Source organism: Heteronotia binoei, chromosome 5 (assembly GCF_032191835.1).
Source record: "Heteronotia binoei isolate CCM8104 ecotype False Entrance Well chromosome 5, APGP_CSIRO_Hbin_v1, whole genome shotgun sequence".
Taxonomy (NCBI): Eukaryota; Metazoa; Chordata; class Lepidosauria; order Squamata; family Gekkonidae; genus Heteronotia; species Heteronotia binoei.
This window is the reverse complement of record NC_083227.1, coordinates 54,168,723-54,184,136: the sequence shown is the minus strand read 5'-3', so window position 1 is coordinate 54,184,136 and position 15,414 is coordinate 54,168,723. Positions and strand designations below refer to the sequence as shown.

Sequence of the window (15,414 nt, the reverse complement as noted above, 5' to 3'; positions counted from 1 at the left end):
TTTTAAAAAAAACATGTTTTTTAAAATTATAGGCCATTTATCCTAACATCCATTCTGGGTAAACTGGTGGAAACAGTTATTCAAGATAGAATTATTAAGCATATAAACCCTAGCAGGAAGAATCAGCAGAGCTTCTGTGATGGGAAGACCTGCCCCACCAACATTTTGAAGTGTTTGACACTGCTAACAAGTAGGTAGATAACAGACTCCTGATATAAATTACATATCTGGATTTTCAAAAAGGTTTTGGTAAAGCCCTTCATCATGGGCTCTTGAGTCAAAGCAGTTGTGCTTGGGATACTGAATAGGGCCATATATTTTTTAAAAAATATTGTAGTACTTGAAAAGATGCAGAAAGGATAACCCTACAATTAAGGGACTGGGGCATGCTCTCTATAATGAATTATAGAATCATAGAGTTGGAAGGGACCTCCAGGGTCATCTAGTCCAACCCCTGCACAATACAGGAAACTCACAAATAACTCCCCCTAAATTCACAGGATCTTCATTGCTGTCAGAACAGAATCATGAAATACTGTGACTTTTGCTTATAGAAAGGGTGATTGGGGGAGGGTATAATAATAGGTTTGTAAAATTATTCATCTAACAGAGAAAACTGATAGAATGTGTTCTCCCACTCCCAAATGCTAGAACTGGAACCAAATGAAATTGATCAACAGTAGATTCAGGATAGACAGAAGAATGCTTCTCACACCAAGTCAGAGCAGCCTTTATGTTCTTGGATGCTACATATTTTTTCCCCAAGAGCCTTGAGAGCTACCATTCTCAAAATGGTGGCTCGCTAGATGAAGCCAACCACAACATGATGGCGTGTACAAAAACTGTTTCAGAGGAGGTCTGCAATGCTCAAATGGGAAAATCTTTCCAATGTTGTTTTTCCAAAGCAACCCCCCCCCCAATTGAAACTTCCACTGCGGGGGAGGGGGGAATGTACAGTTAGTTCTATGTTCTCCCTGGAAGAGGCAACTGGCAGGGAGGCAGCAAGCAGTGTGTCAACAGCCTGCTCCTTCCTTGTCCAGAGCAAGAGTCCATGGGTATACACAGGAAGAAGATAGAGGGGAGGTGGGATAGGAAAGGGTGCTGGTGCTATCATTTCGCATCCAAAGTATGTGCATGTGCCTCTTTGCTCCTTTATCTGAAAGAGAAAGGGGAGAGAAGCTACTGTGGTAACTTTAAAGAGGAGAATAAGAAAGCAATTAAAGGAGTGTCACTAAAGGAGTGTCAGAGAGCTACTTTTAATTGCTTGGAGAGTGATTCCAGAGTGACCTTCTGCCCACCCCTCCTTCACACAACATGCGGTTAACCTGTGGAATAATCTGCATGAGGATGTGGTGATGGTCACTAGCTTATATAAAAGGAGATTTGTGTAAGATAGCCACTTAGGTTAACAGGTCCATTGATGGTTGAATATGAGTTACATTCATGGGCAGAGTACCTCTCAATGCCAGCTATTGGTGGGTAGTCGCAAAGGGACACATTGGCTTCCGTTCCTCAGTCGTGGGCTTTCCAAGGCCTTCATTGTGGGACTACTGTTCTTACCCAGCAGGGCTCTTATGTTGTTAACCCTGGATGGCTTTGGGCACCCCATTATCTCCCCAAACCAGGTTCTAGTCTGAGAAATGGGAACAACATTGTTCTGTCTCTCAGTGTACTGCTAGGAGAATGAATAGGATCAGGAAATGTGAATAGTGGTTCTGAACCACAGGAACGCATCAGGTTATACATTTAAATTGTTAGACCAAATCTAAGCATTTCCTTGGGAAGAAGAAACGAGTGGAAGGATAAATGAGCAGTGATAGGAAAGCAGCACCAGTGTCACAAACACAGATACAAAAGCAAATGTAACATACAAGAGAACAAAGTTTGAGTCCAGTTGTAACTTTGTTGGTCTTGAAGGTGCCATTGGACTCAATTTTTGTTCAGACCAACATGGTTATCCCCTTGAATCTAACATACAAGAGAAAGAGACCAAGAGAAGGTGCCAAACTCAATTGTGTTGCTACCAGGAAAAGTGCTAACACACTTAACCGGCACACCCGTCCATCAGTCTTGTGCTGTTCTTCTACCTCTTACCTTTGCCAGCATAATTCTCGTCTTGGCTACATCCAGAGGGGTGGTGACTGCAGCTGCAAATCCACCTGAGCGTATAAAAATGCCAAACACAAGTGAGACTTTGTTTGTTAAATATGCATGCTGCATGGCCCCATAGTTCCCACAGCTTCTGCCAAAACCACTTCATTATTAATGCCTACAGCTTGTTTCTCACTTCAGAATCTGGCCAGATTTGTCTGAGAGCCACAGCCTTGTTCAGCTGGGTTACAGTAATCGGGGGAGAGAGGAAAACTGGCACTGGACAGCTCACCCTGCATCCAAGCTCCTTTCTGTGCCCCGCCCCCATATAACTTCATACAAACAGTTCTCACCTCTTCTTCACTTTTGAGTTCTCAGTCCCGCTGCCCAAGCTCTCCAACCCAGTTCAGACTCTACATCTTTTAAATAAGACTGCATCCTGAAGCAGGATGCAATAACCCCCACTCTCCTCCCCACTCAATTTAGCTGATGAGGGTTTGCTTCCTCAGCCCCTCCCCCCCTTGGTTCGCAAACATGCAAAAGCAAAATCGGTGGGCTTCAGTAGAGCAGATATGGGAGAGCAATGAACTGCAAAAGGTATTTTGGCAACTGAAGGAGCTCTGGCAGCCTTCCACCTACAGGGACAGCCACGGGGGGTCTGAAGGCAGCTCTTGTTGTTTCAGAAGAGCTTACTCTGAACAAATTGGACAGTACACATTTGGATGGGTTCAGACTAAAGGCATGGTTCTGGGACAATGCAGTGATTCCTCTTCCACTCCGGCAGGGTGGGGGATATCCGGAGAAGGCGCAAAATTCTAAGTGGGAGGAGAGAGATCCTGCACCGGGAGAAGCCAAAGGCACTTTCCTCTTAGCATGCAGAGATTTAGTACTGTGGCCATCCAAACTACTACACCAGTCATGGGAACAGCAGAGAGGCCGGGCATTTGTGGCCACAGCCACTCCTCTCCCTTCTCTTGCCTCTTCTGCTGCCCGGCTGCTTTGAAGAAAGATTAGAGTCCCCAATGCACACAACAGCAAGCTGGGGTATGTAAACATGAAGAGAATTCTGCAGGCTTTGTGTCAGCTGAAGACAGAACTGCTGGGGATGTCAGGAGGTACAGCGTGCTTAGAAGGAGGATTCTGTTTGAAACCAGTTGAGTAACAATAGACCAGAGCCTGTAATTCCCTAAACAAACCCCTCAAAATCAGCCTATTGTCCTTTGCAACTGATACCCGACCACATACCACCATTGGATTATTTAAAATACTTTGCTGGCTGCCCTGCCTTTTCTTGCAATACAAACATGGTGAGTTAAAGAAAAATGTAAACGCATTAATAACAGCCACAGCTAAGGTTGCCAACTCTGAGTTGGGAAATTCCTGGAGATTTGAGGGTCAAGTATGGGGAGGAGAGGGAGCTAGAGGCCACGCTCCAAAGCAGCCATTTTCTCAAGAGGAATTGATCTCTGTCGTCTAGAGATCAGTTGTAATTCCAAGAACCACCCTGAGGTTAGCAATTCCTGGCTCAGCTTCCTATTGATTCTATTTCATGCCACCTTTCCAAGGAGGTAGGAAGCCATGCATGCATCTTTCCAGTCTAAATTACCCTCACAGGAAAGGAAAGGAAAGGAAAGGAAAGGAAAGGTCCCCTGTGCAAGCACCAGTCGTTTCCGACTCTGGGGCGATGTTGCTTTCACAACGTTTTCACGGCAGACTTTTTTACAGGGTGGTTTGCCATTGCCTTCCCCAGTCTTTTACACTTTCCCCTCAGCAAGCTGGGTACTCATTTTACCGACCTCAGAAGGATGGAAGGCTGAGTGAACCTTGGGCCGGCTACCTGAATCCAGCTTCCGCCGGACTTGAACTCAGGTCGTGAGCAGAGTTCAGACCATAGTACTGCAGTGCTGCTGCTTTACCACTCTGCGCCACAGGGCCGCTTTTACCCTAACAACAATCCTGTAAATTAACATCCTGTAGTGATGCTGTGCAACAGTTTCACAACTTGCGTGTGTTTAAAAGAAAAGTCAGGACCTGAGATAGTTTGCTAGAAGGAAATACTACTAGTATCAGTCTGATAAAATCGATTGAGTTTTCTTAGTTGGTGAGCTGATGTGGAATAATAAACATATAGAATTACAATTTTTCAAGTTACTTGTTGTCTAGGAGGAGGTGATGGGCAAGACCTGAGTCTGCCATGAACCCTGGAGAACCACTTCCATCCAGTGGTGATAATACTCAGACAAACTTGAAACAAGGCAACTTCATATCAGTGTACTTTTTGTGTATCATGTATCGTGCAGAAGCTGGGATTTGGTGAATGCTTTATTGAGTGATGGAGCCATTCCAGTTGCCTTGAAGGAGGTGCTTGCGAGGCCCTTCCTTAAGAAGACCCTGTTAGGTTTCAACAGTTATTGGCCAACAATACAGGATGAACTTGACAGGCTGGAAAACTAGGCTAAAACTAACAAAATGAATCTCAGCAGAGATAAATGTAGTGTAATGTGGTAGCTAAAAATGCAAATGTGATTTTGGGTTACATCAACAGACGTATAGTGTCCAGATCACACAATGTGATGATATAGCTCTACTCTGGCCTAGCTGACACTGGAAAACCGAGGTAAAACTGATTGTCATCTGCATATTGGTGACAATCCAGCTGATATCTCTGGATGACTTCACCCACTGGTTTCATGTAGATGTTAACGAGCATAGGGGAAAAGACAGAACCTTGTGGGACTCCCAGCACCACCTTTTGAAATCTACTCCCCAGGTAAGACCAGAACCACCACAAAACAGTGCCTCCCAGTCCCAGCCTGAAAAGGCAATCCAGAAGGATATCATGGTTGATGGTATCGAAAACAGCTGCAAGGTCCAGAAGAATCAACACAGTCATACTCCGTCAATCCCTCTACTGGCAGACATAATTCATCAGGGAAACCAAGGCCATTTCAGTCCCATAACCAGACTGGAAAGGACCCAAACAATTCATCTCATCCAGTAAAGTTTAAAGATGTCCAGCCACCACCCGTTAAGAACATAAGAGAAGCCATGTTGGATCAGGCCAATGGCCCATCCAGTCCAACACTCTGCATCACACAGTGGCCAAAAAAAAAAACAGGTGCCATCAGGAGGTCCACCAGTGGTGCCAGGACACTAGAAGCCCTCCCACTCAGAGACAGATAACTGGTCCATGTTGATGACTGTTGCTTCCATTAACTGGTATCAGCTTCCCAAAGCTTCAAAGAAAATTCTCTCAACCCCAACTATGCAATAGCCTCTTAGATGGCCAAGGTGGAACCTTTCGTGTGCACAGCAGATATTCTGCCAGAACTTTGTCACTGAGTAGAAAGTCTTTCCCAGGGAACACTCTTCTCACATATGTTCCTGGCAGCTAACCACCAGTTAAGACACAGGATGCCACAATTCACATCAGCTGAAACTTCTGAAAAGTTTTCAAGGGTTGCAACATGAATTTAGCAACTTGTGCTGATGATCCACCTGGATGCAAAGTTTCTGTAGGTAAGGGGGTTACACAAGCCATGCCCAGGAAGCAACCCATGATTACAAAACCATTACATCAAGACTAGACCAAACTCTTGCATCTTGCTAGGGTTTTTTTTTCTTTTAATATAAGCCCAAATGAATACTGAATAACCGTGCTGGTTTTGAGGAATGGCATGTATGTTGAGAGAAATGGGGAGTTATATCCATTTCACCCACAACAATCCGATCACCTCATTCAAACTAAAGAAGGCTGAATTGTATACTAGTGTGCTTAGGGCCAGGGACTGAATTTGCGGTTCTTATATAGCTACAGCCATTCCAAGATGTAACAGCTATTAAACACTGTGCTGAATATGGGGCAGAAGGGCAAAGCAACAAGAGGTTAAAAAGAAAGTTCCTTTGTACAGAGTATGTAGCGAATCCAGAGCCAAGATGAGGGATACATGTTCCAAAAAGTTCAGCCCAGCTCATTGTCTTGGGAAGTATCTATAAATAGTTGACTTTTCCTCCCAGTTTTGTGGAATATAGAAAGCTTGTTCTTTTTCAAAGTGTAGGCAAGGGAAAGATATTTAAACCTAGAAGTGATCAAAAATCAATTCTCCCCCCCAAAAATTGGCTCTGAATGGACCTCAAAAGGTCCCTTGATTGTCTTAGTTTTGCAACATTTAACCCAGTATTTAGAAAGGTAGAATGAATTACACAAAATATATAAATGCTGCTAGCAGAGCAACATAAAGATTGCTTCATTGCTCTTAAATCAGAGTGCCCCTTGATGCCATGGATTCTCCAGATAATGAGTAGTTGAGGCCCTTGAAAGGCCAGGTTGCCCATGGGGTCTACTTTCTGCTCTGGAAACAAAACAAACAAACATTTTCTTGACCAATAAGAAATAGGAAAATACAAGTATGCTAACTGAACTAGTCCACCTAGGGATTCACTGATATTCTCAACAAACTAGATTCAGAGAAAGTCACTGTTTTGACAACTCCTGCTTTGGTGGCCTAAGAAAATGGCAACAGCAGTGCCTCCCAGGATAAGGATGTACTGGTTTTATTTCTATGTGGAAACCATCAAGCAGAGCAGCAAACACTTAACTCATATGATGGATGAATGCCTGTCTTGAGAGACCAGACTACACTACCTCATCTCCCTTGGCGCAGCTGAGGTGAATCTACGTTTATGGAACCTGCATACTACGCAATGACATCTACTTGAAAGATAGACGAGGAACAAGAACTGTGTACATTTTGCAGCTGAAGCAGAATGGATGAATGTGTCTGAAGTTTCACAGGTGTACTTCTGAAGGGGAAAAAAACCCTCCTTAGGTGACAGGGATGCACCAAGTGAAGGGGAAGCTATGAGAAACTTGTGGCAGACTAACAGTGCAACCTTACACTTCTTACATCAACTTGAATATTACAGGACACCAACTAATGCTCTCACACCTGGGTATCTTTACGATTTGCAAGGTGACAAGGTCTTGGCTAGTACAATCAGGTTAAATTGCTTCCTCCTCCAATGACACAAGTCGCTCTCAGAAGAGGGAGAGGATTCCTCCTTGTTGTTGCTGCTGCATGCCATCCTGCGTTCTATTTTGCTTGCAAGCCTCTCCCAACCCCTCAGAAAGGAGTCTCAGAACTAACGGCAGGAAAGTGAGGTGAGGAAAGATCTGCTGCATCAATACAACCCAAGACATACAGTGCATGAAAAGCCTGGAAACATTCAAATGATGGGCACAGAAGTTCGGTGGGTGGATGAAGCTCAAGGGCAACTGTGCACTGCATCCATGGAAGAGCTACTCAATTGTCTGTACTTTTAATTCAGGGGATGGAATGAAAAGGGTCCAAACAAAGAATAATTCCTTCACCAAATTTTCTTAGGAAAACACCTGACTGATGCTGAATAGATATTAGGTAAATCCCACTGAAAGCCTGAGGTGGGCAGATGGTAGGGAAAGAGAGGGAATGGACTGTGCTTTTCAGGATGCCCAGGGAACTAAAACCCATGTAGTTTTGCTGCCACCCAACACCATCACATACTAAGTTCATTTTCATAGATAACATAGAAATCAATGGGGTGTATCCTATCACTGCATTCAGCAAAGTGGAAAGTCTTACTCCACTTTAGGGAGTTTTGTCCAACTTAAGGGCTGTTTCTCAGAAAAAAAACACTTATTATTTATTTGACAGTGACTTATAGACCGCTCTCCCTCGAAGGGCTCAAGACAGTGCACAACATTCAACAAATACATATATTAGTCAATGCATAATAGAAGAGAAAAAAGAAGAGACTGGATTTCTGTCTCACTCTTCACTCAGAGTGGCTTGCAATCTCCTTTCCCTTCCTCTCCCCACAGCAAATGCCCTGTGAGGTAGGTGGGGCTGAGAAAGCTCTGAGAGAACTGCTCTTGAGGGAACAGCTCTGAGAGAACTGTGACTGACCCAATGTCACTCAGCAGGTACATGAAAAGGAGTGGGGAATCAAACCCAGCTCTCACAGATTAAAATCCACACACTTAACCACTACCACGCCAAAATGGCTCTCAATAGTTACGTTTGGTGCAAACAAACAGTTAACACAATACAACACAAATCAAAACTATTTCAGATGTTGTTAGTACTAATTTATACCCTTTCCTCTGAGGGGAGGGGGGGAGTGAAGGAGGCCAGATTTGATGACAAACTATTGCTGTCCTCAACCATAGGCCTCGCAGAACATCTCTGTCTTACAGGCCTGTGGAACTGCACCAAGTCCTGCAGGGTACGGCTGTCACTAGGCAGAGTTCCACCAGGCCAGTGCCAGAGCCAAAAAGGCCCTAGCTCAACCCTGGCTCAGGGCCGGCCCTAGACTGTCTGGTGCCCTAGGCAAAACTAACTTCTGCCCCACCACTGATAACCACATAGTGAAAGGTGGAGGATGAAGAGAATACAAGGAAGGGAAAAAAGACAAAGGGAAGGTGGGGAGGGAAGCACGCTGCTGGGGAGAAAGGGGTAGGGAGAGAATGCAAGGAAGGAGAGAAAGGCAAGGGGACAAGGGGAAGGAGGGGAAGAGAAGCACGGCACTGGGGAGAAAGGGAGAGAAGGAGAAAGTGAGGAAGGATGGAAAGAAGAGGGGTCCTGCTCAAGTTCCTTACCTGGTCCCTACTGAGATTTCCTCCCTCGGCTGTCTGCCCCACCACCAGTCTGTGCTTGTGAGCCAACTCCCATCCCACACAGGGTACTCCAGCCCTCGGGGCTCCTTGATTGGGGCTCTCCCCAGAGGCTGCAGAGTCTGACCTCCAATGATCTTCAGGCAGCCCCCCCTCCTCATGAAATCCTCTTTTAGTGGGCTAGGGAGTTCCTGCTGCCTTTGCCTACCACTACTGTCCTGCACCTAACAAGCCAGTTTGCAGCCCCATGCAGCGAGCTGGAAACCAGGCACTGGACCTTCTCCATTGCATTCAAAGCTGGCACCCTGCACTGCAAGAGGAGGGACTAGGGAGCATGCGGCAGCAGAAACAGGCACTTCCCGGAGCAAAGAGAAGAGTGCAGTCAGGAGTCTTGGAGTTGGCACAGCCATGCAGGTGCACAGCCAGACACTTTTGGTGCTCCTCTTACAGCCGGCCCTACTAAAGATGGCACCAGGAGAGCGTCAGCGCAGGCATATCGAGGCAGCTAAAGGAAAACTCTTTTTAAAAGAATGTCACATCAGAGACACCTAATTTGGTGCCCCCCCAGGGCCAGCGCCCTAGGCAAATGCCAAGTTTGCCTAGTGGAAGGGCCAGCCCTGCCCTGGTTCTGGTTGAGGACAGCCAGGTATCTTTCAGGCCAGGGATCACCAGAGCATAATGCTCTTCAGGAGGATATAACAGGAAGAGCAGTCCCGTAGGCACGTTGGCCACAGACCATTTATGGCCTTAAAGATTAATACCAGAACCTTGAACCTGGTCTGATATTTAACCTAGAGCCAGTGCAGCTGGTGAAGCACTGGTTGGATATGTGCTGTTAATGAGGTCAGGTGAGAATCTCGGTCCTGGCCCCGATCTGGTGGAATCAGCTCCCTATGGAGATCCGGGCCCTACCTGGCTTGTTAGCCTTTCGTAGGGGCTGTAAAACGGAGCTGTTCCACCAGGTTTTGGGGTGAGGCGGCAGGCATCTATTCACTAGATTGGTTGGCCTCCCCTACTGTAGTATCCTACTGTGCTGTTTTGCTGCGTTGTATTGTTATACCATCTTGGTCCTGCTGAACTATTCTGTTGGACTGAACATTGTAACTGGTTTTTACTGTTATGCTATTTTATTGTTATGCTAATTATATTGTGATTTTATTATTCATGTCGTGCTCTGCCCTGAGTCCCTATGGGGAATGGGTGAAATAATAATAATAATAATAATAATAATAATAATAATAATAATAATAATAATAATAATAATAATAATAATAATAATGATAATAATAATGATAATAATAATAATCCATGCAGCTGCATTCTGGACCAGTTGTAATTTCTGGGTCAATCTGAAGAGTAGCACTATGTAGACCAAGTTACAGTAGTCTAACCTGGCGGTGATCGTTGCATGGCTTACTGCAGCTAGGTCAAGGCAAGAAAGGAAGGGGGGCAGTTACCTGATCTAGCATAGTTGGAGAAATGCCAGTCAGACAACATTTGTTATTTGGTCCTCCACTGATAAGGAGGTATCCAGAACCAGACCCAGGCAATCAGCGCTGGTGATAAATATACACCATCAGGAGCCGGAAAATGACACCTCACTCCTGAATCTTCCCTACCTAGCCATTGAACCTCCATCTTTGATGGATTCAGTCTCAGTCGGCTCTGTTTCAGCCATCCAACTATGGCCTCTAGCGGTATCTGGCTGGCTGTCCATCAAAAGATATAGCTGGGTGTCATCAGCATACTGATGGCAACCCAGCCCAAAACTCTGCACCAGGCAGGCAAGGGGGTGGATCTAGTATAACTTAAGTATGAGAAAGCTTCCTTTCGCTGAAGAAGGCTTCAGACTTTGCTGAGTGGAGTAGTATGATACAAACTACTGACAGCCAGCGTGGTATAGTGGTTAGAGGGTCAGACTAGGATCTGGGAGCCCCAGGTTTGAATTCCCACTCTGCTATGAAAGTTTGCTGGGCAGCCTTGGGCCAGTTAAATACCCTCAGCCTAAGCTACCTCACAGGGAAGTTATAAGGATAATATGGAGAAGAGGGGAATGATGTAAGCCACTTTGCATCTCCACTGGGGACACAGGCAGGGTATAAATGAAGCAATGAAATAAAGACTGCTTAAAATATCATGCTTCTCCATGATATCTTGTACGCTTGTCTTATGGATGCCCCCTTGACAGCATCTTATCTCTTCTAATTCTCATCACTACCATTAGCTATCTAGATGGAGAACAACTACACCAGTCTCTTCATGGTGGAATCATACTGCTCTACTTTCTATACAACAATAACATTCCTCCCCAGAAATGATGTTGATCATTTCTATTTAGCAAGAAAATTAGGTGGAAGGTGTCTCCTGAAAGTTAAGCAAGCAGCTGAAGAAGAAAAATGAGCACTGAAGGACCACACCAAGAAAAGCAAAGAGAACCTTCCAGTTGAAATATACAAAGCAAACTTATTCAAGGTTACAGAAATCAAAGATTACAAAAAGACTGAAATCAAAATTCACTTAGACAACTGCAAAGAAAAGCACTTGCATGGGCAATATTTGTAAGGCATAGAGAACAAAATTGGTAACAAAAACACCTGGAATCATCTCCAAAATGGACACAAAGAAAGAAATGGAAGGACACATTCTAGTTGCATAACAGCAGGTACTCGAAATGCATAGTATGAAACCCAAGATTCAGAAGATCAGTTGTGACAGCAAATGTCAACTTTGGAAGACAAAGGATGAAACCAGAGCTTTTTTCCTGAGGGAAAGTACTGGAACAAAATTCCTAAACCTCTTTGTGGAAACAAAATTCTCAAAAAAATACCTAAAAGTTTATGAGGGGCATCAGAGAGGAATGAAGACACTTGCAATGTCACAAAAATATTAAAATTAAAATTAAAAAATAAGATTTAAACGATGGGATGCCCAGAAGGGTCTGAGGGCGAGTGAGGAAGCAGCCAGACAGTACAGGGGACTTGTTGCGCTTGCCAAGGGAAACTGCTTTGAAGTAGAGGTAAGTCCATAGCACACAAAAATAATATTGTTTCAAAGAATCCCATGTGTTTCTCCTTTATTTCCCTCTTGAAAGTTCTAGCACATTTTTTTACCAGAACAAAGAACCTAGATGAAACAACAGACCACATGGTCAGAGCCTGCAGTAAACTTGCTCAAACTGACTATGAAAGATGTCAGGATAAGAGCTGCAACTATGTTGCACTGCAATCTTTGCAAGAAGTATGGCTTACCATCAGCCAACAGAACAAAGTAGTTGTACCTTTAAGACCAACAAAATTTTATTCAGAATGTAAGCTTTTGTGTGTGCATGCACACTTCTTCAGAAATTCATGGGAGCACAAACCAGACAAAATCATGAAGAATGATGAAACAAAGATTCTTTGGGACTTCAACTGCAAACAGAAAAAATTTGGAGCATAACACCCTTGATATCACAACTGTAGAAAAACATGAGAAATTGTGTTTAGATAACTGACACTGCAATTCCAGAAGACAGCAGAATAGAAAAGAAAAAGGAGAAAAATCACAAAATACCAAGATCTACAGAGTTCGAGTGCCTCTGGGAAAACGTTACCATTGTGCCACTTGTCACTGGAGCCCTAGAAGTCTCAAAAACATCTGGACCTTCTGGGTATTGAGCATATAACCCTATCTCATCTCCAGAAGACAGTATGGCTTGGAACAGCAAGAATCCTGCAAAAATACCTCTGCAATTCCCAAGAACCTGGGTAGATCTCTAACTGCAGAACACCATTTGGCTATGACAATTCATAATCTGATACTCTGTTCCTGATATATCTAATTCCAACTGATAGGAAGAAAATGCTACCTGCCCATTGACCCATGTCAAGATAGAAGTATGTTTTAAAGCTAAAAAAGGCATTTCCCTTTTAAACCTGCCCATCTTCTTCGCTGTGCACCACCAAAATAACTGTTACCTGCCCCCACTGCCTGCTTTGCGCCATTGAAAGAAGAAATACATCACCCTGTAAAATCTCAGAAAATAGAGTAATTGGGATTTAAGAATATCTCTATTTGTACTAGCTTGTAGGTCAGGTCTAATGCTTGTGTGGTCCATGAAAACAGCTTTATAATGTCCTTAAGAGATCTGAGCGGTCTATAAAAGGATGAGTCCAGTCAAGAGGTAAAAACCTTGAGACTAGGCATTTCATCTGCAATTATTTAACCAATTTAGGGTTTAGAAGAACTGTCTTGAGCATCTGTAAAGAGTCAGTTCTAAGAGCAGATTTCATCATTGTCTTTATACCTTGTATGGGAAAGGAGACTCTCAAAGGCAGCATTGTAAACCCATCAGGGCTAATCAGATTAGAAAGGAAACCAAAGCAACTATCCAGTGTATTGCAGAAAAAGCCATCACTAGCGTTTCATTGTTCACAATCTTCATTTCCAATACATCTTTGCTTCGTCAACATGCCTCTGATTAACAAAGGCACATGGCTTTATAGGTAGGATGGACTGTGAAAGACAACAGCTTTCAACAAGGTAATTTCAAAGTCATGCTGCAAATCTTGTGTGCTATAAGAAATGTCAGGATTGATTATATCAATAATCCATCCAGTACAATAACCTTGGGTCAAGCAGACGGAACAACCCTTAGTCATATACACTTACAATGTATTCTGACTTCCTTGGGAAAGTAAACAAAGGACTCACTGGATCAGGCCAGTCCATTTTCGTGGCCCTCAGCCCACACCAGCTAACTTGGCTGCTCCACTGTAATTTAAATCAAACCAAAGTGTATCTATTTTAACATTCTGTTGCCTGTGGCAGCCAGCCATGTGCCATATGCAATACATGAAGGGACAGTCTTGACCAGTCTGACCCCAGCACCTGGCAGCTGGAAGCATAGCGCCTCTGCAGGTAGGATTTCCAGTTATATCTATGGAGATTGATTATCATGACTACTTCTCTGGCTGCAATGCAATCTCTGACTAACTGAAGGAAGGGTGTAGAGAAGACAATGGATAGAAACCGGAGGGAAGGAAGGCCAACTCAGGGTCCATGGCTGAGGGGAGAACCATCTGCTCAGCATGCAGAAGGTCCCTGGTTCATAGCATCATAGAGTTGACAGGGACCTCCAGGATCATCTAGTTCAACACAGTGCAGGAAATTCTAAAACACCTCACAAACATACCCAATGACCCCTGCTTCATGCCCAGAAGATGGCCAAAAAACATCCAAATTGGCCTGGAGAAAAATTACTGCTTAACCCCAAAGTGGCAATCAGCATTTCCCAGTACATGTAAGGGCCTTGAGAACTAAGCATCAATGCAACCCTTCCTGCCTTCCTTTTCATGACCTGCCTAAGTTCACAGAATCAGCATTGCTGTCAGATGGCCATCTAGCTTCTGTTTACAAACCTCCAAAAGAGGAGAGCCCATCACCTCCCGAGAAAACTAGTTCCACTGAGGAATTATTCTTCCTAATATTTAGCCAGAAACTCTTTTGATTTAATTTCAACCCAGTGCTTCCGATCCAACCTTCTGGGGTAACAGAAAACAACGCTGCACCATCCTCTATATGATAGCACTTCAAGTACTTGAAGATGGTGATCATATCATCTCTCCTCTCCAGCCTAAATATACCCAGTTTCTTCAACCTTTCCTCATAGGACTTGGTCTCCAGACCCCTCACTCTCTTCATTGCCCTCCTCTGGATATGTTCCAGATTGTCTGTATCCTTCTTAAATTGGTATGCCAATAACTGAACACAATACTCTCGTTGAGTAGAGGTCTAGTTGAGGTCTGACTAGAGCAGAGTAAAACAATATCATCACTTCGCATGATCTGGATGCTATACTTCTGTTGATACAGCCCAAAATTGCATTTGACTTTTTAGCTACCATATCACACTACTAACTCACGTTCGGTGTATGGTCCCTAGATCCTTTTTGCACATACTACTGCCAAGATAAGTCTCCCCCATCCTGTAACAGTCCATTTGATGTTTCCTACCTAAAGGCAGAACTTTACATTTATCCCCATTAAAATTCATTTTATTTGTTTTAGCCCAGTTTTCCAGCCTGTCAAGATCATTGTGTACCCTGACTCCATCTTCAACTGTATTTGCTATCCCTCCCAATTTGCTATCATCATTTGTGTTTGTGACTATGAAGTTAACTGTTTTAATGACTGTTTTTATTGATTTTACTGCTTTTGTTTTAACTGCTAAATGATGTAATCCACCCTGAGCCCACTTGTGGGGTAGAGCAGAATATAAATCTTCAAAATGAATAAATAAAATTTAAGAAGGTTCAATCCCTGGCATTTCCAGTTCTAAGGATCAGGTGGAAGGTGAAGTGAAAGACCTTCACCTGAGACCCTGGAGAGCCACTGCCAGTCTGAGGTTACAGTCACACACACACTAAATAATGCAATTTCAATCCACTTCCAGTGCACTTTCAAACTGGATTTTACTGTCTGAACTGGCAAAATCCAGTTGGAAAGTGCACTGAAAGTGAATTGAAAGTGCATTATTTAGTTTGTGTGATTGCAGCCATTGTAGACAATACTGGATGGATGTACCAAGGATCTGATGTAGTATAAGGCAGCTTCATGTAACACAGAATCATTTAGTGGGCATGTGGAGGCAGAATTTCATGTCTCAGTTTGAACTACCACCTAATTGTTTGG

At 43.8% G+C, this 15,414-nt stretch overlaps 1 protein-coding gene across 5 annotated transcripts in view; it reads right to left on the bottom strand.

Annotated features, from left to right (window-relative positions):
* The window catches only part of SLC25A26 (solute carrier family 25 member 26), a 174,417-nt gene that overhangs the window by 9,745 nt on the left and 149,258 nt on the right, over window positions 1–15,414 (bottom strand). For all 5 annotated transcript variants that reach the window (XM_060239496.1, XM_060239500.1, XM_060239497.1 and 2 more), the window contains one exon: window positions 2,095–2,159. In XM_060239496.1, the coding sequence (XP_060095479.1) occupies window positions 2,095–2,159 (65 nt within the window). The remainder of the gene's footprint in view (window positions 1–2,094; window positions 2,160–15,414) is intronic.